The following is a 26,774-nucleotide window of genomic DNA, read 5'->3' on the forward strand; positions in this document are numbered from 1 at the left end:
AAATTTTGTATACAGTTGTCACATTCGAAAAACGCACAGTTTTCTAGACACCGCCGAAAAACTGAAAAAAGTGCAAAAATTCTTTTTTTTTTGCGCTTTTCGTTGAGAAACGACCTCCTACATTCAGCAAACATGAAATTCCTATTCAGCATCCACCAAAAAACATAGAAACTTCCAAAATCTTACCGCAGGGAAATCACTGTTTGACTCGGGTATAAATACAACTTCCTTATTTTCTGTTAACACCGATGGTGTAGAAGAAACCAAAACAGCGTATTGTGCATACAATTTTTGTTCGAGATAACATACACTATTAAACAAAAATTTTATAAACAAAGAGAAAAAACTGTATATATAAAGAGAAACAATGTATTTAGTAGTTGTGCTGTGATGTATGAAAATGTGTTCTTAATATATATTTATATATATCACAGCACAACTCCTAAATAGATTATTTCTCTTTATATACACAGTTTTTTTCTGTTTATTTATAAAATTTTTGTTTAATAGTGTATGTTAAGAACACATTTTCATACATCACAACACAGCTCCTAAATACATTCTTTCTCTTTATGTATACATATATATATATATATATATATATATATATATATATATATATATATATATATATATACCCAAATGTTTATTACAGCATCATGCAAAAATTTGAAGAAAATCAATCAAGATCTTTTCAAGATTTTTGTTAGCATGTACGTATGTTACAAAATATGCAGCTTATGTCCTTTCGAATGTTTGTTAGAGTAAGGTGTAAGAATTTGAAGCAAGTCAGTTAAGATCTTTTCGAGAATTTTGGGGACTACGTGTGACAATGTCTCATCTTTATAGAGTAATACAGATGAAATTAGATCGCTGCCTCGATTGTATATGTGGAGCAACTGTATCTGGTTAAATGAGCTCTACCTGAAAGCGAATAAAATAAAAAATGAAAAATAGGCTATTAAATTGTGTCCATGTCGAGTTAGGCGACGTAATCTATCGGTGTTTCCATGGAATGTGTGGCGCTCCTTACAAGACAATAGCACACGTATACCAGAGCAGTATCCAGTTACATGCACAGTCGTTGACATTCAGCGCGTCGGAAAGTGCGGGCAAAAAACTGGCCTTTTGTGCAGGGTTACCTGTAATGAGCCAAGGGAAAAGTGTCCGAGAATAAAAGAAGCGGGACGGAAAGAAAATAGAAAGGGAGAAACAAGTCGCTGCCGCAATGGAAAGCGGCTGAGTACCGCCGTCACGTACATCTGCCCGTGCGGCGTTCCCTTTCTTGCGGGGCGAACAAAGTGCGCGACAATTCAGTGAGCACGCCGACATGCCCCACAGACGGACGCGCGGCGTCTATGGCCGCCACTGGCCTACTGATCCATAAAACGCCAGCTGGAAAGGAGGAAAAATTTGTCGCAAAGCGAAGGATGCACTTTCGCTCGCTCAGATGCTGCCTTCCCCCCTCCTTCGGACTCGGCGCGGTCCTTGCGTCACAAACCTGCGCACGCGCAGTCTTCAATAGCGCGCTGACAAGTGACAGTCGCCGTCTGCGATCGTCAAATGTTCCCGCGCTTATCGTCAGCTAGAAGACTGCGCGCCCTCGCCAAGACGTTTAAAACAGTGGACATGCCCGCGCACGCGCAGTCTTGATCCCCAGGCCGACAACTGACGGTTGCATTATCCGATTGTCAAATGTTTACGCGGCTGGCTTCGACTTAGCGTGGACAGGCGAGGACTTGTAAAACGTTGCACAGGCTGCATATGCATAGTGTATTGGATCAGCGCCCAATATTACAGTGTTTATACGCAGACATATATCCGACAAACGCTGTTTACAGCTAATTTCATTGAAGAGTGAGGAGAATAATGACATTGTTAACATTGAGTGATGCGCCGTTATACCTCGTTACAATTTGAAGCTGGCAACACGTTGTTGGTGATACTGGTTGTTGTCTGCCTCCTCCATGCTGCATACGGTGTTCCAGGTAAAAAAAATTCAATTTTTTGGGAAATCATTTACAGCATTTGTAGATCATGTACACATTATTTGTTTCGTAGGCCCATAGTAATGACATGCTCTTGAATAACACGAAATAAAAACAAAATATATAATGTATAAATAATGAAAATTCATATAGTATGCAAATAATGATTCTTTTTAGTGTCTAAGGATTTTTCAGCGCATTTGTACCGCCATCAGTAATGTTAAGGTCTGCACGATCTTCTCTAAATTGTTACATGGCTTGTCACATTTATTTTGTGGTATGTGTCCTCGTGTAAATGCTCATAAATTGTATAAATACGTGCTGAAACGCGGGAAACGTTTCTAATGAACCGCAATAGCGAGTCGTGAGCAACCACACAATAAGCAACATAAACATCGTGGATTGTGAAGTTGTAGATTGCAAATATCATTCATTAAAATTTGTCTGCGTGTATTTCTGCAACAAATAAACATGCAGATGGGACATTCACCACAAAAGAATATGTGTCAAGCTGTACAATAACGTATGGGCATTAAAATGAGTTGTTTGCATAATATGCGGACCAGCATTTTCATAATATAGCCTGCAGGCACGGCTGCATATAGAGCTGCAAAACAAGTGACATGCTACGTAACATTTAATGTTCATTTCATGGAATGACAGTCTGCTACCTTACTAAAATTTGATAAAGTGTGTTTAGATGGTGGTACTTCGTTGTTTAGGAAATGTAGAATATTGACAGGATGATGTTGAATGACTATTTGGGTTAATTTGAAAACGTATGTTAACGCTAATTCGGAAGTGTGGTAATCGAAACCCCTTTTCGCCGGCCGGGGTGGCCGAGCGTTTCTAGGCGCTTCAGTCTGGAACTGCGCAACCGCTACGGTCGCCGGTTCGAATCCTGCCTCGGGCATGGATGTGTGTGATGTCCTTAGGTTAATTAGGTTTAAGTAGTTCTCAGCTCTAGGGGACTGATGACCTCAGGTGTTAAGTCCCATTGTGCTCAGAGCCATTTGAAGCATTTGAAACCCCTCTTCCTGAAATCGTGGTTGTGATGACACACTGATTTGTAGCGCAGCCCAAGTTCTAGGTTAGGCTGGAAGGTGACAATTCGGTTGCGAGTTGGCGAAGCCAACGAATCTGAAAGCAAAAAATCTGATTGTGGTAAAAAATTGAGCGGCAGTGGCGCCTAATGTTTACGTCCGCGCCGTATTGAAAAAAATGCGAGGGATTCAATACGTAACTTTTACCCTAATTCTGGCTCGAGCATAGAGAGAAATGGTTGTTGTCAGAAATGCTGTATGAATGACGGATTCTCACTACCAGACAGTGTAAAAGGTTTTTGCACGACAAGTTGAAGATTCGCGCGGTGGCTATCGGGAAATGCAGGAGGTGTGGATATCTTTGACCTAGTGCCGATTTTCCCCGCTTATGGCAACTCCAGTAAAATCGTCAACTTATTGTGTACAAGCGCAGCCTTGTTATTACAACGACACCAGCGACAGTTTATCCATGTGGGTGCGCTATGCGTCCGCAGCAACAGCGTCCAGTTTTTCCGAGGGAAATTGCTAGCTGATAGTTGTGACTTCACGATAGCAACACTTTTCAATGAGCGTTTTGCTTTCTCGTTTGCCTCTTCCAACAAAAGTTTGATGGCGTTGCATTTAATAACAGCTGCCTGAATATGAAAAACTTTCCCTGCACCTACAGTGTGCAGTAACTGCATTGCTCGCTATCAGTAGAGATAGAACAACGGAAATGAAGTGCATTGTTAACAGGCGACAGTCATCTGATGGACTACGGGATTGAATTGCCCAGCGCTCGGGACCAGAAAGCATTTCTGCATACGTATTACGTTATTTTGTGGAGCTCTACTGCGATGTATTACTATTCTCTTATGCCCTTGTGCTTAAGAGGCCTTATTTCTTGTCATGTCGTGCACAATACTAAATGGTTCAAACGGCTCTGAGCACTACGGGACTTAACATCTGAGGCCATCAGTCCCCTGGAACTTAGAACTACTTAAACCTAACTAACCTAAGGACATCACACACATCCACGCCCGAGGCAGGATTCGAACCTGCGAGCGTAGCAGTCGCGCGGTTCCAGACTGTAGCGCCTAGAACCGCTCGGCTACCGACCCGGCGAAGACGAAGAGATAGAGAAAGTATGTGAGGATATTGAAAGGGTAATGCTTTACATAGAGGGAGTTGAAAATGTAATAGTCATGGGGTCCGGAATGCAGTTTTAGGGGAAGGAGTAGGAGAATGGGTTACAGGAGAATATGTGCTTGGGACAAGGAATGATAGAGGAGAAAGACTGAGTTCTGCAATAAATTTCAGCTAGTAATAGCGAATTCTCTGTTTAAGAACCACAAGAGGAGGTGGTATACTTGAAAAAAACCGGGTGATACGGGAAGATTTCAGTTAGATTACATCATGATCAGACAGCGATTTCGAAATCAAATACTGGATTGTAAGGCCCAGGAGCAGATTTAAACTCAGATCACAATGTAGCAGTGATGAAGAGTAGGCTGAAGAGACTAGTCAGGAAAAATCAATGCGCAAAGATGTGAGATACGGAAGGACTAAGGAATGAAGACATGCGCTTGAAGTTCTCTGAGGCTATATATACTGCGATAAGGAATAGCTCAGTAGGCACTTCAGTTGAAGAAGAATCGGCAATCACGGAAGTTGGAAAAAAACTATTGATAGAAAGAAGGTAACTGTGAAGGAACCATGGCTAACAGAAGTACTTCAGTTGATCAACGAAAGAAAGAAGTACAAAAACATTCTGGGAAATTCAGGAATGCAGAAATGTAAGTCACTTAGGAAAGAAATAAATAGGAATTGCAGTGAAGCAAAGGCGAAATAGCTGCATGAAACATGTGAAGAAATTGAAAAAGAAATTTTTTTAGCATAGATAGAAGTAAAAACAGCTATCGGTGAAATTAAAAGCAATAATGGTAACATTAAAAGTGCAACGGGAATTCCGCTGTTAAATGCAGAGGAGAGAGCGAATAGGTGGAAAAAGTACATTGAAAGCCTCTATGATGGGGAGTACTTGTCTGATGACGTTATAGAATAAGAAACAGAAGTTAGTGTAGAAGAGATAGGGGATCCAGTATTAGAAACAGATTTTAAAAGAGCTTTGCAAAACTTAACGTCGAATGAAGCCGAAGGGATAGATAACTTTCCATCATATTTCTAAAATCATTGGGGGAAGTGGCAACAGAACGACTATTCGCGTTGGTGTGTAGAATGCATGAGTCTGGCGATATACCCTCTGAATTTTGGAAAAACATCATCCACACAATTCGGAAAATTGCAAAGGTCGACAGGTGCGAGAATTATCTCACAATCAGCTTAACAGTTCAGGCATCCAAGTTGTTGACAAGAATAATTTATAGAAGAATGGAAAGAGAAAACGTTAGATGACGATCAGTATGGCCGCTGTAAAGGTAAAGGCACCAGGAGGCAAGTCTGATGACGTTGCGGTTGATAAGGGAAGCAACACTAAAAAAAACTGAGGCACATTCATAGGATTTGTCGACCTGGAGAAAGCGTTCGACAATGTAAAATGTTGTAAGATGTTGGAAATTCTGAGAAAAATAGGGGTAAGCTATAGGGATAGGCGAGTAATATACAATATGTACAAGAACCAAGAGGGAACAATACGACTGGAATACCTAGAATTAAAAAGTATGTAAGACAGGGATATATTCTTTCGCCCCTACTGTTCAATCTGTACACCGAACAAGCAACCGCAGATGTAAAAGAAATGTTCAAGAGTGGAATTAAAATTCAAGGTGAAAGGATATCAATGATAAGATTTGCTGATGATATCGTTATCCTCAGTGAAATTTAAGAACAATTACAGGATCTGCTGAATGAAATGAACAGTCTAATGAGTACAGAATTTTGATGGCTCTGAGCACTATGGGACTCAACTTCTGAGGTCATTAGTCCCCTAGAACTTAGAACTAGTTAAACCTAACTAACCTAAGGACATCACACACATCCATGCCCGAGGCAGGATTCGAACCTGCGACCGGAGCGGTCTCGCGGTTCCAGACTGCAGCGCCTAGAACCGCACGGCCATTCCGGCCGGCACACAGAATTTTGACTGAGAGTAAATTGAAGAGAGGCGAAAGCAAGGAGAAGTAGCAGAAATGAGAACAGCGAGAAACTTAACATCAGGATTGGTGGTCACGAAGTAGATGAAGTGAAGGAATTCCGCTACCTATACAGCAAAATACGAGTAACCCATGACGGACGGAGCAAGGAGGAGATAGAAAGCAGACTAGCATTAGCCAACAGAAGTGTACTAGTATCAAATATCGGCCTTAATTTGAGGAAGAAATTTCTGAGAATGTACATTTGGAGCACAGCAATGTATGGTAGTGACACATGAACTGTGGGAAAACCGGGAAAGAAGAGAATCGAAGAATTTGAGACGTGGCGCTACCGATGAATTTTGAAAAATAATTGGACTAATAAGGTAGAGAATGATGAGATTTTCCGCTAGATCGGCGAAGAAAGAAAGTTGTTGGAAACAGTAACAAGAAGAAGGGACATGTGTTATGACATCAAGGAATAACTTCCACGGTATCAGAGGGAGCTGTAGAGGGCATATACTGTAGAGGAAGACAGAGATTGGAATACATCCAGCAAATAATTGAGGAGGTAGGTTGCAAGTGCTGCTCGGAGATGGAGAGGTTGGCACAGGAGAGCAAATCGTAACGGGATACATCAAACCAGTCAGAAAACTGACGACTCGAAAAAAAAATAAAACCACTTGTCAGTTGTTTGTTTCTCTACGCCAGGAATGATTGTTACTACGTCGTCCATACGGGGGTCTTTGCGATGATCAAACGGCTGTGCTTTTGTAGTCTTCCGTACGGGAGTCTGTCCATTGATCACAGGACTGTTTGTTTGGACAATCCTCTGTATGGACGATTTCCTAAACACGAAATTTAAAACTGAGATTTTTGCTGTCTTTTACTGCCACACCAGGCAGGTCAACGAGCGACTGACAGACCCACTTAATGATTTTACATATAACCAGAATTTTCTCGAAATTAGAATTATATTAATACCTTCAGCGGCTAACGGGCGTTAATATATATCAACGGGGAGAGGTGATAATGTGTGTGCCCCGACCGGGACTCGAACCCGGGATCTCCTGCTTACATGACAGACTCTTTGAATTCGAAACTCGATTACAGCATGCTGTTTCTCACGCACCGGCGTAGTTACGTTACACACCGCCATGTTACACGCTACAATTCGGAGACCTCTAGAGGTAGAGGGCTGCAAATATCTAGACATGAAGGATAAAGATGTACACTGAAGCGCCAAAGAAACTTGCATAGGCATGCGTATTCAGATACAGAGATATGTAAACAGGCAGAATACGGAGCTGCGGTCGGCAACGCCTATATAAGACAACAAGTGTTTGCGTGATGACTGGGTGTTGTGTGATGTCCTTAGGTTAGTTAGGTTTAAGTAGTTCTAAGTTCTAGGGGACTGATGACCATAGATGTTAAGTCCCATAGTGCTCAGAGCCATTTGAACCATTTGAACAAGTGTCTGGCGCAGTTGTTAGATCGATTACTGCTGCTACAATGGCAGGTTATCAAGATTGAAGTGTGTTTGAACGTAGTGTTATAGTCTGCGCACGAGCGATGGGACGCAGCATCTCCAAGGTTGCGATGAAGTGGGGATTTTCCCGTACGCCCATTTCACGAGTGTACCGTGAATATCAGGAATCCGGCAAAACATTAAATCTCTGACACGCTGCGGCCGGAAAAAGACCCTGGAAGAACGGGACCAACGACGACTGAAGAGAATGGTTCAACGTAACAGTAGTGCAACTCTTCCGCAAATTGCTGCAGATTTCAATGCTGGGCCATCAACAAGAGTCGGCGTGCGAACCATTCAACGAAACATCATAGGCATGGGCTTTCGGAGCCGAAGGCCCACTCGTGTACCCTTGATGACTGCACGACACGAAGCTTTACGCCTCGCCTGCGCCCGTCAAGACGTTGCCTGGTCGGACGAGTCTCGTTTCAAACTGGTTCAAAATGGTTCAAACGGCTCTGAGAACTATGGGACTTAACTTCTACGGTCATCAGTCCCCCAGAACTTAGAACTACTTAAACCTAACTAACCTAAGGACATCACACACATGCATGCCCGAGGCAGGATTCGAACCTGCGACCATAGCGGTCGCGCGGTTCCAGACTGTAGCGCCTAGAACCGCTCGGCCACTCCGGCCGGCGTCGTTTCAAACTGTATCGAGGGAATAGACGTGTACGGGTATGGAAACAACCTCATGAATCCATGGACCGTGCATGTCAGCAGGGGACTGTTCAAGCTGGTGGAAGCTCTGTAATGGTGTGGGGCGTATGCAGTTGAGAGACATAGGACCACTGATACGTCTAGATACGACTCTGACTGGTGACACATACGTAAGCATCCTATCTGATCACCTGCATCCATTCATGTCCTTTATGCACTCCGACGCACTTGGGCAATTGCAGCAGTACAATGCGACACCCGACAGAATGGCTCCAGGAATACTCTTCTGAGTTTAAACATTTCCGCTGGCCACCAAACTCCCCAGACATGAACATTATTCAGCACTGCAGGATTCATGGTGTCATTTCCCGCTAGCACTACTTCAGACATTGGTCGAGTCCATGCCACGTCGTGTTGCTGTACTTCTGCGTGCTCGCGAGGGCTCTACACGATATTTGGGAGCTGTACCAGTTTCTTTGGCTCTTCGGTGTTGAATGTTAATAACATTAGATTTATTTGTGTAGCACTAAGAGTTTTCACATAAACAATTCTGAAGCATTACTTTTCAGCACGCCTACTTAGATATTCAGTAGTAAGGGAGGAATTAGAAATGCAACTAAAGACCCAAAGAAGAATGGGAGTAGGCATTAGGAGTGATTTACAATGGAATGACCATATAAAATTAATCGTCGATAAAGCAGATGCTAGACTGAGATTCATTGGAAGAATCCTAAGAGAATGCAGTCCGAAAACAAAGGAAGTAGGTTACAGTACACTTGTTCGCCCACTGCTTGAATACTGCTCACCGGTGTGGGATCCGTACCAGATAGGATTGATAGTAGAGATAGAGAAGACCCAACGGAGACCAGCACGCTTCGTTACAGAATCATTTAGTAATCGCGAAAGCGTTACGGACATGATAGATAAACTCCAGTGGAAGACTCTACGGGAGAGACGCTCAGTAGCTCGGTACGGGCTTTTGTTGAAGTTTCGATAACATACCCTCACCAAGGAGTCAAGCAGTATATTGCTCCCTCCTACGTATATCTCGCGAAGAGACCATGAGGATAAAATCAGAGAGATTAGAGGTACTCAAGGTACTCTCCGCCACACACCATCGGGTGGCTTGCGGAGTACGGATGTAAATGTAGATGTTCTTCGTATGCAGGTACAAAGACTTCCTAAACTAGCAATGGATTATAAACCGCGTGGCGAGAAACAAAATTTTGGAAATTTGTGTTAAGGTTCTATGGGACCAAGCTGCTGAGGTCATAGGTCCCTAGGGTTACACACTAATTAAACTAACTTACGCTAAGGACAAAACACACACACACGCCCGAGGGAGGGCTCGGACCTCCGACGGGGGGAGTCGCGCAAACCGTGAGAGGGCCCCCAGGACAGCGCGGGGTAGCCGCGCGGTCTATTGCGGAAGAACGAGAAAGAGATGGTGAGGCCGGAACAGACTATAGGCCTAACCCTGGAGTGACGGAAGGAGAATATTTGTGTCAACCTGAGCTAATGCCTCAGTGTGTGTAGTCGCAAGGATTTTATCGGCAGTAGTACGACGCCGGGAGTCATAGCAGCCAGCTAAACAGCCACCAGCTTGGATACTGGGAGCTCCGGACTTTCCTTCTGCTGCATAAAGTGTTTAGCAGTGCCCGCATGTCAAGGACGCGCTGGACAATAGCCCCATCAAAGTGCGCGGCACGCTTTCTTCCAGCAGCGAGAGCTGGAGCGGAAATAACTGTCGTTTGTAGAAGGCGTCCCCGCATTCAGTTGACGGCTGGAGAGTGTGATTCGCCACACCGCTGCAGTGGAACCTGCGAGGCGAAAGCAGTGGACATGTGTTAAGGAAACTTGTATTAAAGGTATTGAGGCTGAGGCGTCTTACTGTTCAACTTTCGAATTCAGATAGCTTTTCCCTCGTTACAGATGTTCGTAACCTTTCTTCACATAGGCGAGTAGTGACCAGGAGACGCGAATCTCTGTCGTTTGTATTCCACTGCGATCTTTCTTTGTGTAACTCCAATATTCTGATCCATAGGTCAAAGTTCATAGATAATATTATTTGTACATCATGATCTTTGCTATGGCAGGTATTTTCCAGTTCCTAAAGGACATCAAAGATAAATTCGGACTAGGAATTAAAGTTCGGGGAGAAGCAATATAAAATTTTGAGGTTTGTCGATGACATTGCAATTCTCTCAGAGACAGCAAATGGATTGGAATAGCAGTTGAGCGGGATGGACCGTAGATTTTAGACAACTAGAGAATACAAGCTTTTGAAATGTGGTGCTGCAAGACAATGCCGAAGGTTAGGATCTCGTAACTAATGAGGAGGTGCTGAATAAAACTGGGGAGATAAGAAATTTGTTGCACAACTTGATTAAAAGAAGCAATCGATTGATACGACACATTCTGAGACATAAAGGGATCACCAATTTAGTACTGTAGGAAAGTGTAGGTGGTAAAAATCATAGAGGGAGGCAGAGAGATGGTTACAGTGAGCAGATTCAGAAGGATATAGGTTGCAGTAGTTATTCGGAGGTGAAGTGGCTCGCACAGGATAAAGTAGTGTGGAGAGCTGCATCAGAGCAGTTTTCGTACTGAAGACCACAACAACTACTCAATAATAATAACTAGAGTTAAATATGAGACACAGTAATAATATTTTGAGGAATTTTCTGTCCTCTCCGAAATTTCTTCCTGTATATTTCCTTTCCTGGTTGACTTACTTCCTAGATATCTGAAAACATCTACTTCTTCCATAATTTTCCCATGATATCCGTAGAAAGGCAAGTGTTATCGTATTATCAAATGGTTCAAATGGGTCTGAGCACTATGGGACTTAACATCTATGGTCATCAGTCCCCTAGAACTTAGAACCACTTAAACCTAACTCACCTATGGACATCACACAACACCCAGTCATCACGAGGCAGAGAAAATCCCTGACCCCGCCGGGAATCGAACCCGGGAACCCTGGCGCGGGAAGCGAGAACGCTACCACACGACCACGAGCTGCGGACTATCGTATTATCATCGCTTTCAACAATCAAACGCGCATCGGACCAAAACAAGTTAAATGCGTAAATGTAGTATATAAATTATAGATTTATAAACTTTCTAAAGAAATCGCAAGTAAAACGAAATCTGTATCTGTTCGTTTAAGGCAGCTACACTACAGTGTCTTTAAGACGACGTATAGTAAAAAACGGATTTTATTTGCTCGTCATATGTTAATAATGACGCATAAGCGATTAATTAACAATGAAAGAAAAAATCTAAAATTTAGAACTGTAGAACTGACAAAATATACCTTGTATTATTTTGGGGACCTAGCAAAGACGAAGAGGCTCCGTCCCGGCCTTAGCCTTCAGTGTTCCACTCACCTCACACCGAACCCAGGGTTATTGTACGGTTCGGTCCCCAGTTGTCCGCCCCCCCCAGCAATCGTCGACATGATCGTTTTGGTGGTCTTTGGTCTTGGTGTTATGATGTACGGAGGCGTAGTTTTGCATGGACGTATTGACCTCCGAACCTTTGAGCGAGGTACACTGGCCGGTCAACGATATTTTTCACACTGAGGCGATACAGCAGTGGTAGTCAACCCGGACCCGGACGATTATGGGCGTTCAAGCTTACATGGTGGGCAGTAGGCGGTTAAAATATTTTCGTTAGGTTATCATAAAATTTTGACAATGTATTTGGTAAGTGATTTTTATTATGTGGTTTAGCTTGCTGCGACTCTACTTTATAAATATTATAACATAAAGTTACTTTCCTACTTCATAAGTCACATTACTGTATAACTGGAGGTAGGATAAAAAATCTTACTACTGACGAAAACACCAAAGTGGGCTGTTGAGAGAAAGGTTGACTATCTCTATGATACCGTATTCAAAACTGTAGCTTTCTATCTGGTTCGGCCGTTTCTGTCTCAGTGTACGAAAAAAATGGACAGGAGTTTCGTGACTGTATATGTTAAGACTGTGGTTTTAGTGGCATGGTATATTACCTGGAAAGCAAATGGCGAGATTTTCTGCACATAAATACTGACGGATCGAAAGCACATGAGGGAGTTGGTTGCGCATATTATTTCCTTAGGTTGCAGGTAGCTAAAAAGTTTTTATTACCACCAGCATGTAGCACTTACATTGCATTAAGTAACTGTAATTAAAGGAGCAGTTTGGAAGTGAAAAAGGTAACAAAACGCTATTCCTGACTGACTCTTAGAAGTATTCTGAATCAATCAGAGCATTGAAAGTGGAAAGCTGATCACCTACTTTTTGTTGTGCCTTTTTCCCGCATCGGCGTTGCATCTGTATGGTTATTAGCGGTTTTGGCACTGTTAGTTTAGGGGAGGGGGAGGGGGGCAGATGCCCTTCCTGTCGCTACTCCGTTATCCCCGGGACAGGATATGAGCACGCCACCTGTCGGCATTCGTGTGGAAGTGTGCGAAAATTTAAATGTTTTCGAATCATGTAACTGAAGTACGGTGACCTGAGCACCATCCTGGTATTCATCTAGAGGGATATGGAAAACCGCCTAAAAACAACACACAGGCCGGCCGGTACACCGACCTTCGTCTTTAATACTGCTGACAGATTCGAAAAGGGGCCGGCACACCTCCTTGTCCCGGAGGCGTTGGTTTGATACGCACAGCTTGAACGTTAAATTGTTTAGATTTATTTTTGTGAAAGTGAATCTGTAATGTTGATTGTATTGCAATGTTAACTTTTCTGTTAAGATGCTAAACTTTGACGTTCTTACTTTGAATGGAGCGTATACCAGCTCTTAAATATGCTGTAACTGTTGGTAACAAAATTCTACTGCGAGAATGCAGTGAGAAATCTTAACTGCGAGAATTCTAAGAAAATGTTTACCTGTCTGAAACTTGCTGTTACCACAAAATCTGACTATGAACTTTGATGAAAAACTGATTGTATTGTACTGTATGTTAACCAGGGACCTAGAAACGACAGAGAGGCTCCGTCCCCGCCGCAGCCGCAGTGGTCCACAACCCCACTACGGCTACCGCAGTCCACTTCACCCCTCCGCCGCCTCACACCGAGCCCAGGGTTATTGTGCGGTTTGCCCCCCCCCCCCTGGACGCCCCCCCCCCCACCCCACCCCCCCCCCCCCCGCCCAGGGAACGCGTCTCACAACACGAGTGTAACCCCTATGTTTGCGTGGGAGAATGATGGTGGTGTATGCGTACGTGGAGAACTTGTTTGCGCAGCAATCGCCGACATTGTGTAACTGAGGCGGAACCAGCCCGCTTTCGCCGATTCAGATGGAAAACCGCCTAAAAACCATTCACAGACTGGCCGGCTCACCGGACCTCGACACTAGTCCGCTGGGCGGATTCGTGCCGGGGACCAGGCGCTCCTTCCCGCTCCGGAAAGCCGTGCGTTAGACCGAACGGCTAGCCGGGCGGGCAATAAACTGACTACTTTGACACTGAGGTTGGCCCATGTGAATTATAACTAAGTGCCGGCCGGTGTGGCCGAGTGGTTCTAGGCGCGCCAGTCTGGAACCGCGCGACTGCTACGGTCGCAGGTTCGAATCCTGCGTCGGGCATGGATGTGTGTGGTGGCCTTAGGTTAGTTAGGTTTAAGTAGTTCTAAGTTCTAGGCGACTGATGACGTCAGATGTTAAGTCCCATAGTGCTCAGAGCCATTTGAACCATATAACTAAGGAAATAATGTTTTCTACACAATTTGGCTTACCTCGGTCGCACTGAGTAACACCGTGCAAACTGCTCTCGTAGCTAGAGCGCGTCTCGATGTCCGCCTCCGTAGCGCAGCGCTAGCGTTACCGCTTACCACGCAAGGGGGCCCGGGTTCGCATCCCGGCAGGGGACTGGGTGTTGTGGGTCCTTCATGATTTTCATCATCACTGACACGTAAGTCGCCGAAGCGGCGTAACTAAAAGGTATTGCAATACGGCGCCCGAATCCCGAAGGGGATATCCTGGCCAGTAAATGCCATACAGTGATTTCATTTCATTTCAGCGCGTCTGGATAACAGAGCTGCAATACCTAACTACTGAAATACGCAACGGTGCAATGTGTTCTCTAAAAATATTGGTATCATTGTTGGTTTAACATTTTTGATAATGGTTTTAAATAAATTGGAAATTAATTTTCCACATACCAAAAGTCAATGACCCCGCGTTAAATGAACTTAAATGAACTTGACTTACTAACGTTTGAAACTTGTAAGCTACTACAAGCAGCATAGTGAACGCATTATTGTTGCCAAAATAGATACGAAGCCCACGCCTACCACAGAAGTACAAGTTTATATGCCAACTAGCTCTGCAGATGACGAAGAAATTGAAACATTTATGATGAAATAAAAGAAATTATTCAGATAGTGAAGGGAGACGAAAATTTAATAGTCATGGGTGACTGGAATTCGGTAATAGGAAAAGGAAGAGAAGGAAACGTAGTAGGTGAATATGGAATGGGATTAAGGAATGAAAGAGGAAGCCGCCTGGTAGAATTTTGCACAGAGCATAACTTAATCATAGCTAACACTTGGTTCGAGAACCATAATAGAAGGTTGTATACATGGAAGATGCCTAGAGATACTGACAGATTTCAGATAGATTATATAATGGTAAGTCAGAGATTTAGGAACCAGGTTTTAAACTATAAGACATTTCCAGGGGCAGATGTGGACTCTGGCCACAATCTATTGGTTATGAACTGTAGATAAAAACTAAATAAACTGCAAAAAGGTGGGAATTTAAGGAGATGGGTCCTGGATAAACTGACAGAACCAGAGGTTGTAAAGAGTTTCAGGGAGAGCAATAGAGAACGATTGACAGGAATAGGGGAAAGAAATACAGTAGAAGAAGAATGGGTAGTTTTGAGAGATGAAATAGTGAAGGCAGCAGAGCATCAAGTAGGTAAAAAGAGGAGGCCTAATAGACATCCTTCGGTAACAGAAGAGATACTGAATTTAATTGATGAAAGGAGAAAATACAAAAATGCAGTAAATGAAGCAGGCAAAAAGTAGTACAAACGTCTCAAAAATGAGTTTGACAGGAAGTGCAAAATGGCTTAGCATGGATGGCTAGAAGACAAATGTAAGGATGTAGAGGCGCCTATCACTAGGGGTAAGATAGATACTGCCTACAGGAAAATTAAAGAGACCTTTGGAGAAAAGAGACCACTTGCATGAATATCAAGAGCTCAGATGGAAACCCAGTTCTAAGCAAAGAAGGGAAAGCAGAAAGGTGGAAGGAGTATATAAAGGGTATATACAAGGGCGATGTTCTTGAGGACAATATTATAGAAATGTAAGAGAATGTAGATGAAGATGAAATAGGAGCTATGACACTGCGTGAAGAGTTTGACAGAACACTTAAAAACCTAAGTCGAAACAAGGCCCCGGGAGTAGACAACATTCCATTATAACCACTGACAGCATTGAGTGAGCCAGACCTAACAAAACTCTACCATCTAGTGAGCAACATGTATGCAACAGGCGAAATACCCTCAGACTTCAAGAAGAATATAATAATTCCAATCCAAAAGAAAGCAGGTGTTGACAGATGTGAAAATTACCAAACTGTCATTTTAGTAAGCCACGGCTCCAAAATACTAACACGAATTCTTTACAGACGAATGGAAAAACTGGTAGAAGCCGACCTCGGGGAAGATCAGTTTGGATACCGTAGAAATGTTGGAATACTGTCTTTGAAATTCTAAAGGTGGCAGGGGTAAAATACAAGGTGCGAAAGGCTATTTACAATTTGTACAGAAACCAGATGGCAGTCATACGAGTCGAGGGGTATGGAAAGGAAACAGTGGTTGGGAAGGGAGTGAGACAGGGTTGTAGCCTCTCCTCGATGTTATTCAGTCTGTATATTGAGCAAGCAGTAAAGGAAACAAAAGAAAAATTCGGAGTGGGTATTAAAATCCATGGAGAAGAAATAAAAATTTTAAGGTTCGCCGATGACATTGTAATTCTGTCAGAGACAGCAAAGGATCTGGAAGAGCAGTTGAACGGAATGGACAGTGTCTTGAAAGGAGGGTACAAGATGAACATCAACAAACACAAAATGAGGATAATGGAATGTAGTCGAATTAAGTCGGGTGATGCTGAGGGAATTAGATTAGTAAATGAGAGGCTTAAAGTAGTAAATCAGTTTTGCTATTTGGGGAGCAAAATAACTGATGATGGTCGAAGTAGAGAGGATATAAAATGTAGACTTGCAATGGGGAGGTAAGCGTTTCTGAAGAAGAGAAATTTGTTAACATCGAGTATAGATTTAAGTGTCAGGAAGTCGTTTCTGAAAGTATTTGTATTCAGCGTAGCAATGTATGGAAGTGAAAACGGACGATAAATAGTTTTGACAAGAAGAGAATAGAAGCTTTCGAACTGTGTTGCTACAGAAGAATGCTGAAGATTAAATGGGTAGATCACATAACTAATGAGGAGGTATTGAATAGGATTGGGGAGAAGAGAAGTTTGTGCTACAATTTGACTAGAAGAAGGGATTGGTTGGTAGGACATATTCTGAGGCATCAAATGCTTCAAATGGTTCTGAGCACTATGGGACTTAACATCTCTGGTCATCAGTCCGCTAGAACTTAGAACTACTTAAACCTAACTAACCTAGGGACATCACACACATCCATGCCCGACGCAGGATTCGAACCTGCGACCGTAGCAGTCGCGCGGTTCCGGACTGAGCGCCTAGAACCACGAGACCACCGCGGCCGGCGTCTGAGGCATCAAGGGATCACCAATTTACTATTGGAGGGCAGCGTGGAGGGTAAAAATCGTAGAGGGAGACCAAGAGATGAATACACTAAGCAGATTCAGAAGGATGTAGGTTGCAGTAGGTACTAGGAGATGAAGGAGCTTGCACACGATAGAGTAGCATGGAGAGCTGCATCAAACCAGTCTCAGGATTGAAGACCACAACAACAACAATGAAACATCAGTAACAGTTAAACGTTCTCTGGAATCACGTATCTATACCTCAAGAAATACACAAATTAAACTTCACATGTATAATCTTCCCTTAAACAAAATTCCACAGTCTAATTCATAAACCCATTTCTCTCACAATGTTCGATAAATCCTAACGAAATAATGAAAAACAAATGTATTCCTGATCTGGATGTCTCGCGGACCAAGAATGCTGCATTATCAAACCGCTGCTGCAAATAAAAGAAACTAATCTGTAATACGTTCTTCACAAAGAGTATAATCGTACCAATGTAAAAATTAATTTCTTTTTTTTTCTTCAATTAATCCATAATATAGTTCCCAAAAATCTTCATTGTTTGTTGCTTACTGCTATTAAGCAAACCAAAACTCAGCTGTTTATACGTAACACCAAAGCTCAACTGTGTCTCCTCTCCTCTCCTGGCGATCGACAGAGCAATCTGCGCGCATCTTCGCAGAGCAAACATCACCTCTGTCTCATCTCCTTACAGCGCAGCGTGTTTCCCTGCACATTCTTACAGCATTGGAGTGACAGATTCTCCTACATGCAGCGAACACCCAGAAGGCGACGGAGATCTTGGTCATATCACTTTGGGATGTTCCAAAGACACTTCACATCAAAATAAACTGTGGGAAAACCTCGCAAAAATTTAGATTCCTTTGCCAACAAACATTAAAACATTGAGTGAGAACACCGTTAAAATTAACGGTTTAATAGTACGTTACGTACAAGAAGCAGATGTAATGTTCTGACATATCAAATACGTACTGAATTTATAATTTTATACGTCGCAACCCGAGAAGGAAAGTGATACAAGGCGAGAACCGACGGTTTTGTTTCATGTCACCGAAAAATACGTGCGAAATGCCCCAACGTGCACGAAAAATATAATGGAATTTACTGCCAACAATACTTACGTAAAATTTAAAGGAAGCTTATACTATTCCAATATAAGTTTAATAGAATGAATTCTTGAAGTGTTGTCTTCTCAAGTATTCGCCTTCCTGAGGGACTATCTCCACTCAATCCAAATTAATAATATAAGTGTAAACCAGATGTGGCTTAAATTCAAAGAAATAGTATCGGCAGCAATTGAGAGTTTTATACTAAATGAATAACAAACGACGGAGCTGATCCTCCTTGGTACACAAAACGGGTTAGAGCACTGTTGCAGAAACAACGAAACAAACATGCCAAATGTAAACAGACGCAAAATCCCCAAGATTGGCGATCCTGTACAGAAGCTCGAACATTAGCGCAAAGTTCGATGCGAGGCGCCTATAACAGTTTCCACAACGAAACTTTGTCTCGAAACCTGGCATAAAATCCAAAGAGATTCTGGTCGTATGTGAAGTATGTTAGCGGTAAGAAACAATCAATCCCTTCTCTGCGCCATAAGAATGGAGATACTATCGAAGACAATGCTGCCAAAGCAGATTTACTAAACACAGCCTTCCGAAATGCCTTCACAAAAAAAGACGAAGTAAATATTCCAGAATTCGAATCGAGAACAGCTGCCAACAAGAGTAACGTAGAAGTAAATATTCTCGGAGCAGTGAACCAATTCAAATCACTTAATAAAAGCAAGTCTTCTGGTACAGACGGTATACCAACTAGGTTCGTTTCAGAATATGCTGATGCATTAGCTCCATACTTAACAATCATATACAACCGTTCGCTCGACGAAAGATCCGTACCCAAAGACTGGACAGTTGCACAGCTCACACCAATATTCAAGAAAGGTAGTAGGAGTAATCCACTAAATTACAGGCTCACATCGTTAACATCGATATGCAGCAGGGTTTTAGAACATATATTGTGTTCAGACATTATCAATTACCTCGAAGGAAACGGTCTATTGACACACAGTCAACATGGGTTTGGAAAACATTGTTCCTGTGAAACACAACTAGCTCTTTATTCACATGAAATGCTGAGTGCTATTGACAAGGGATTTCAGATCGATTCCGTATTACTGGATTTCCGGAAGGCTTTTGACACTGTACCATACAAGCGGCTCGTAGCAAAATTGCGTGCTTATGGAATATCGTCTCAGTTATGTGACTGGATTTGCGATTCCCTGTCAGAGAGGTAACAGTTCGTAGTAACTGACGGAAAGTCATCGAGTAAAACAGAAGTGATTTCAGGCGTTCCCCAAGGTAGTGTTATAGGGCTTTGCTGTTCCTTATCTATGTAAACGATTTGGGAGACAATCTGAGCAGCCGTCTTCGGTTGTTTGCAGATGACGCTGTCGTTTATCGACTAATAAAGACATCAGAAGATCAAAACAAACTGCGAAAGGATTTAGAAAAAATATCTGAATGGTGCGAAAAGTGGCAGTTGACCCTAAATAACGAAAAGTGTGAGGTCATCCACATGAGTACTAAAAAGAACTCGTTAAACTTCGATTACACGATAAATCAGTCTAATCTAAAAGCCGTAAATTCAACTAAATACCTAGGTATTACAATTACGAACAACTTAAACTGGAAAGAACACATAGAAAATTTTGTGGGGAAGGCTAACCAAAGGCTGCGTGTTATTAGCAGGATACTTTGGAAATGTAACAGACCTATTAAGGAGACTGCCTACACTACGCTTGTCCATCCTCTTTTAGAATACTGCTGCGCGGTGTGGGTCATTACCAGGTACGACTGACGGAGTACTTCGAAAAAGTTCAAAAAAAGGCAGCACGTTTTGTATTATCGGCAAATATGGGAGAGGGTGTCACAGAAATGATACAGGATTTGGGCTGGACATCATTAAAAGAAAGGCGTTTTTCGTTGCGACGGAATCTTCTCACGAAATTCCGATCACCCACTTTCTCCTCCGAATGCAAAAATATTTTGTTGACACCGACCTACATAGGACGGAATGATCTCCAGGATGAAATAAGGGAAATCAGAGCTCATACGGAATCATAGAGGTGTTCATTCTTTCCGCGCGCTATACGAGATTGGAATAATAGAGAATTGTGAAGGTGGTTCGATGAAACCTCTGCCAGGCACTTAAATGTGATTTGCAGAGTATCCATGTAGATGTAAATGTAGAAGTATTGCATTTTTGAGTTGTGTCTTTGTTCTTGCCAGGTCAGCTGTGCACTTAGTTTTAGTCACTAACTTAAGCATTTGTAATAGCTGTATTGTTTGGTGTAAAAAGCGAATAAATTATAAAATTACGATAGCTAAAAAAGTGTACTTCCATGGCTAAGTCGGTACTAGCAATGATCTCTGGCACAGTAAATCGTTATTTCCAATTTAATCAGTATTCCTAGTTCTTATTAGCGCTGTTCTTCTCCACACGTTTATGACCGATGGCAGTTATAAGAGTCGAGGGGTATGAAAGGGAAGCAGTGGTTGGGAAGGGAGTGAGACAGGCTTGTAGCCTCTCCCTGATTTATTTCAATCTGTGTATTGAGCAAGCAGTAAAGGAAACAAAAGTAAAATTCGGAGTAGTTATTAAAATCCATGGAGAAGAAATAAAAACTTTGAGGTTCGCCGATGACATTGTAATTCTGTCAGAGACAGCAAAGGACTTGGAAGAGCAGTTGAACGGAATGGACAGTGTCTTGAAAGGAGGATATAAGATGACCATCAACAAAAGCAAAACTAGGATAATGGAATGTAGTCGAATTAAATCGGGTGATGCTGAGGGAATTAGATTAGCAAAGTAGTAAATGAGTTTTGCTATTTGGGGAGCAAAATAACTGATAATGGTCGAAGTAGAGAGGATATAAAATGTTGACTGGCAATGGCAAGGAAAGAGTTTCTGAAGAAGAGAAATTCGTTAACATCGAGTATAGATTTAAGTGTCAGGAAGTCGTTTCTGAAAGTATTTGTATGGAGTGTAGCCAAGTATGGAAGTGAAACATGGACGATAAATAGTTTTGGACAAGAAGAGAATAGAAGCTTTCGAAATGTGGTGTTACAGAAGAATGCTGAAGATTAGATGGGTAGATCACATAACTAATGAGGAGGTATTGAATAGGATTGGGCATAACTTGACTAGAAGAAGGGATCAGTTGGTAGGACACGTTCTGAGGCATCAAGGGATCACCAATTTAGTATTGGAGGGCACGTGGAGGGTAAAAATCGTAGAGGGAGCCCAAGAGATGAATACACTAAACAGATTCAGAAGGATGTAGGTTGCAGTAGGTACTGGGAGATGAAGAGGCTTGCACAGGATAGAGTAGCATGGAGAGCTGCATCAAACCAGTCTCAGGACTGAAGACCACAACAACAACAACGACATGAAAACGTCGTGTCTATTGTGAAGTCATTCTCACAGCACGTTTCAGCGTAAAATCGCCAAAACCATAAATGAAATACAGCAGCTTTTATTCCTTCGGTTTTTTTCCCCAGCTTTAATTTCAGTTAGTTGCTTCAGGAAATCTGTTCTTATAAGGTAAATATCAATTCTTGAGGTAAATATATCTTCATTTATAAATCAAAATATCCACTGAATAACGTTCAATAGTTGACAAATATTCATTGCGTATAATCAGTGTACTCATTACTGCCACGTATAGCGACGTTAATTTGCACTGATTTGTAATCAAGCGTGGCTAGACAAGTCATGGATACAGAACATAATTTCAGAATTCACAATTTCATTTTTTTACAATATTTTGTCCTCTGCCTTCCCTGTTCGCTGCATCGGACCACCTCCTGTCACTGACGGCTGTCAACTCGTTAACACGGGCGTCCAGCCACTCGACACGAGAATTTGTCGCTACTCATCCCTCACTTTCCGCGATGAACGTGAAACAGACGAAACGAACCAAAATACATATTCCTAGTGTTACATCTAATCAGGAAAATACACACTAATAATAAATCTGTAAAACATCGTGTCTGTATGTTTGTCTGTTTGAACACGCTAATCTCCAAAACTACAATACTGGCCAGTAAAATTGCTACACCAAGAAGAAATGCAGATGATAAACGGTTATTCATTGGACAAATATATTATTCTAGAACTGACAAGTAATTACATTTTCACGCTATTTGGGTGCATAGATCCCGAGAAATCAGTACCCAGAACAACCACCTCTGGCCGTAATAACGGCCTTGATACGCCTGGGCATTGAGTCAAACAGAGCTTAGATGGCGTGTACAGGTACAGCTGCCCATGCAGCTTCGACACGATACCACAGTTCATCAAGAGTAGTGACGGGCGTATTGTGACGAGCCAGTTGCTCGGCCACCATCGACCAGACGTTTTCAGTTGGTGAGAGATCTGGAGAACGTGCTGGCCAGGGCAGCAGTCGAACGTTTTCTGTATCCAGAAAGGCCGATACAGGACCTGCAACATGCGGTCGTGAATTATCCTGCTGAAATGTAGGGTTTCGCAGGGATCGAATGAAGGGTAGAGCCACGGGCCGTAACACATCTGAAATGTAACGTCCACTGTTCAAAGTGCCGTCATTGCGAACAAGAGGTGACCGAGACGTGTAACCAATGGTACCTCATACCATCACGCCGGGTGATACGCCAGTATGGCGATGACGAATACACGCTTCCAATGTGCGTTCACCGTGATGTCGCTGAACACGGATGCGACTATCGTGATGCTGTAAACAGAACCTGGATTCATCCGAAAAAATGACGTTTTGCCTTTCGTGCACCCAGGTTCGTCGTTGAGTACACCATCGTTGGCGCTCCTGTCTGTGATGCAGCGTCAAGGGTAACCGCAGTCACGGTCTCCGAGCTGCTGCAAACGTCGTCGAACTGTTCGTGCAGACGGCTGTTGTCTTGGAAACGTTCCCATCTGTTGACTCAGGGATCGAATCGTGGCTGCACGATCCGTTACAGCCATGCGAATAACATGAGTGTCATCTCGACTGCTAGTGATACGAAGCCGTTGGGATCCAGCACGGCGTTCCGTATTACCCTCCTAAACCCACCGATTCCATATTCTGCTAACAGTCATTGGATCTCGACCAACGCGAGCAGCAATGTCGCTACAATCCGACCTTTATCAAAGTCGGAAACGTGATGGTATGCATTTCTCCTCCTTGCACGAGGCATCACAACAACGTTTCACCAGGGAACGCCGGTTAACTGCTGTTTGTGTATGAGAAATCGGTTGGAAACTTTCCTGATGTCAGCACGTTGTAGGTGTCGCCACCGGCGCCAACCTTGTGTGAATGCTCTGAAAAGCTAATCATTTGCATATCACAGCATCTTCTTCCTGTCGGACAAATTTCGCGTCTGTAGTACGTCATATTCGTGGTGTTGCAATTTTAATGGCCAGTAGTGTACTAGACGAATTGAGGTGCTGCGGAACAAAACCCGATATATCCACTTTAGTTGTTTTCGCGTGTTTGAGCTGCAGGGGGGAGATACGGGAGTAATAATACATGCTGCCACAAAATAATTTTCAGCAGAACGTGACATCAAGTGTTTTATGGTGTGTTTCTTCTTTTTATAGCTTGTGGAGCCAATTAGAGATCACTATTTGTTACTTTCTGTATTAACCCCAAATGCGGATTTATCGGTTTTTGTTCCGGCGCTTCTCAATTTTCGTGGGATTTTGGCAGATATCTTGAGTATAGCTTGGGACACCGTATATGCTTTGTTTTATCAAAATCTGATTACGATATCGTAATTTTTATCCATACAAGTATTGCAAATCCGAAGGTCCTCCGTTACGTTCTCATGGCTAACCGTTGAAGCGATTTCGATGAAATCTGGGATGGAGATAGCTTCACTCTAGGGAAGAACATATGCTTCCATAGAACGTGTGTAGTACAAGATATTTGCTCACTACATTTACATGCCACACATCTTCCGAAAGAAGAAAATAGGTTTTCGGAAACCGTTTTTCGCTGTCCTTTTTACATGTTAAGGTCTGAAGCTGATTTGCTAGCCTAGTTAAATATGGCGTCTGGAAAGCAGGTATTGCAGTTTCTGATTTAGTCAGCACGGTTCCAATCTCTCTTCACGCCGGCCAAAGTGGCCGAGCGGTTCTAGGCGCTACAGTCTGGAACCGCGCGACCGCGACGGTCGCAGGTTCGAATCCTGCCTCGGGCATGGATGTGTGTGACGTCCTTAGGTTAGTTAGGTTTAAGTATTTCTAAGTTCTAGGGGACTGATGACCTCAGAATTTAAGTCCCATAATGCTCAGAGCCATTTGAACCATCTTCACCTAAATACTAAGAGGCAGACAGCTTCACGCTCAATGTAATATTTCTGCTTCTCCTTGACTGCACAATAAGTCACTCCATCTGTATTAGTCGAATATTTTGAAAACAAAACGCAACCTTACAGCTCAAGCACGTTTCAAAAAATATGTTCAAATGTGTGTGAAATCTTATGGGACTTAACTGCTAAGGTCATCAGTCCCTAAGCTTACACACTACTTAACCTAAATTATCCTAAGGACAAACACACACACCCATGCCCGAGGGACTCGAACTTCCGCCGGGACCAGCCGCACAGTACAGGACTGCAGCGCCTGAGACCGCTCGGCTAATCCCGCGTGGCGTTTCAAAAATGGTTGTGCGTTTAAATGGGAGCGAATATCCATTGTGGAAGTGCGAAACCGGCAGCTAGAAATGGATTTCTAGAACCGATTTTGGAGTGTTTACTTGACAAACCAGAAGCGGTATTGGTAAATCGGTTTACGAAATCCAGTTTTGGCAGCGCATGTAAACATAGTGACTGGTTTGAAGAATATTACGCCATTTAGGGAAAATATTTACTCTTTGGAAAAGCTGCTTACCCTATTGACCTTTGTTCTTTATCACATTTCTATGAAACGCTTTTATTGGCTGATACACGCTACGTGATACGATTCAAAGTAATTAATACAATGCTTATACAATCTCCAATGTGTTTGAGCCATATTTCCACACTATTTGTTGCATAATGTACACACTGTATAATGTATAGCAACTTCAACGGCACGATGCATAGATGTGCGTTCCTGCCTATGCCCCTCCGTACGCACTGCTCGGCAGCTACGCGGCGCGTGCCAACTCATCTTGCGTTGGGACAGCGTGGGTGGGGGAAGGGCGGAAGTGAGGCGCACATCTTGAGCTGTGCTCGCCCTAACAGGCAGACATGTGAGGGCAGCTGACGTTATTGCACGTAGAGTAGCTTGTTTATTCACTCATCATAACAAAAAATAAAATATGAGGCGTGTTTTTAAGTAAGTACTGTTTTGAAATTAAAAAAAGACGTGCTAAGACATCTCAATGATTTTATTTTTCCATGAAAGCCTGTATCTTAATCTACGCACTGCTGCCATTACAGTCTGATTCTTCCTTGTTTACGTTGTGTACTGAGTGTTTAAGATGCCTCCGATAATCGTGAGTCCCACCGACTGTGAAGTATGGGCTGTTATAAGATTTCTTAGTGCTAAAGGCCTAAAAGCGATCGATAATCATCGTGAGTTCTGTGCAGTTTACGGAGAAAACATTATGAGTGATGGAATGGTAAGAAAGTGGGTGAGAGCATTTAAAGATGTGCATGATGAACAACGGAGTGAGCATCCTTCGGTCGTTAATGAAAGTTTGGTGCAGGAAGTGGACAATAAGGTGAGAGAAAACAGACGCTTTACGATTTCCTCTTTGCGGGATGACTTTCCTAATGTTTCTCGTAGTGTTTTGTATGGCATTGTGACTGAGCACTCGAATTACCGAAAATTGTGCGCACGTTGGGTACCGAAAATGCTGACGGGTGTGCACAAAACCAAACGTTTACACAGTGCATTGACTTTCCTTGAGCGGTACCACAACGAAGATGATGATTTCTTAAGCCAAACTGTTACGGGCGATGAAACATGGGTGGCCTACGTCACACCAGAGTCAAAGCAACAGTCCATGGAAGTTGAGAAGGGCATCGTTTTGCTGCAAGACAATGCCCGTCCGCATGTGGCGAATCACACCAAAGAACTCATCACATCTTTTCGATGGGAAACTCTAGATCATCCTCCGTACAGCCCCAATCTTGCGCCCAGTGACTACAATCTGTTCCTGCACTTGAAGAAACACCTGGGCGGTCAGCGTCTTCGAGACGATGACGAAGTCGAAACAGTGCTGATGCAGTGGTTAACAAGTCAGGCGGCAGACTTCTATGAGGAGGGTATTCAAAAACTGGTACAACGGTATGACAAGTGCCTCAATATTGACGGAAATTATGTAGAAAAGTAGATTAAGGTACAGACTTTCATGTAAAAATAAAATTATCGAGATATCTTAGCACTTCTTTTTTAAATTTCAAAACGGTACTTACTTAAAAAACACGCCTCGTAGTATCCGTTCAAACAAGCCAAAAAACCAGTTGTTCCCACCAGAAGCCTGTTCATAAAAGACTGGGTGTGCTGTATACGCGCGTAGATCTCCAGATCTTCAAGGTTATCTAAAATCTTTCCTTTTGGCTCTCTGTTTTAATGACGACCATCCCAACTCGCATGTCATATACGTCTCTCCCCCCCCCCCTATCCCTCCCCGCCCCCCTCGCCCTATCTCCCTGTTCACCTCTCGCCCTGTCCTCCTCTCCTTGTC

The 26,774-nt window shown here is 42.9% G+C and overlaps 1 protein-coding gene across 1 annotated transcript in view; it reads left to right on the forward strand.

The window, feature by feature from the left end:
• The first annotated feature begins 1,467 nt into the window (after positions 1-1,467).
• LOC124719073 (serine protease 33-like) overlaps positions 1,468-26,774 on the forward strand; it is a 177,106-nt gene continuing 151,799 nt past the window's right edge. Inside the window, exon 1 of the mRNA XM_047244755.1 lies at positions 1,468-1,988. Coding sequence (XP_047100711.1) covers positions 1,892-1,988 — 97 coding nt within the window. The 5' untranslated portion in view covers positions 1,468-1,891. The remainder of the gene's footprint in view (positions 1,989-26,774) is intronic.

This window comes from Schistocerca piceifrons, chromosome 10 (assembly GCF_021461385.2).
Source record: "Schistocerca piceifrons isolate TAMUIC-IGC-003096 chromosome 10, iqSchPice1.1, whole genome shotgun sequence".
NCBI lineage: Eukaryota > Metazoa > Arthropoda > Insecta > Orthoptera > Acrididae > Schistocerca > Schistocerca piceifrons.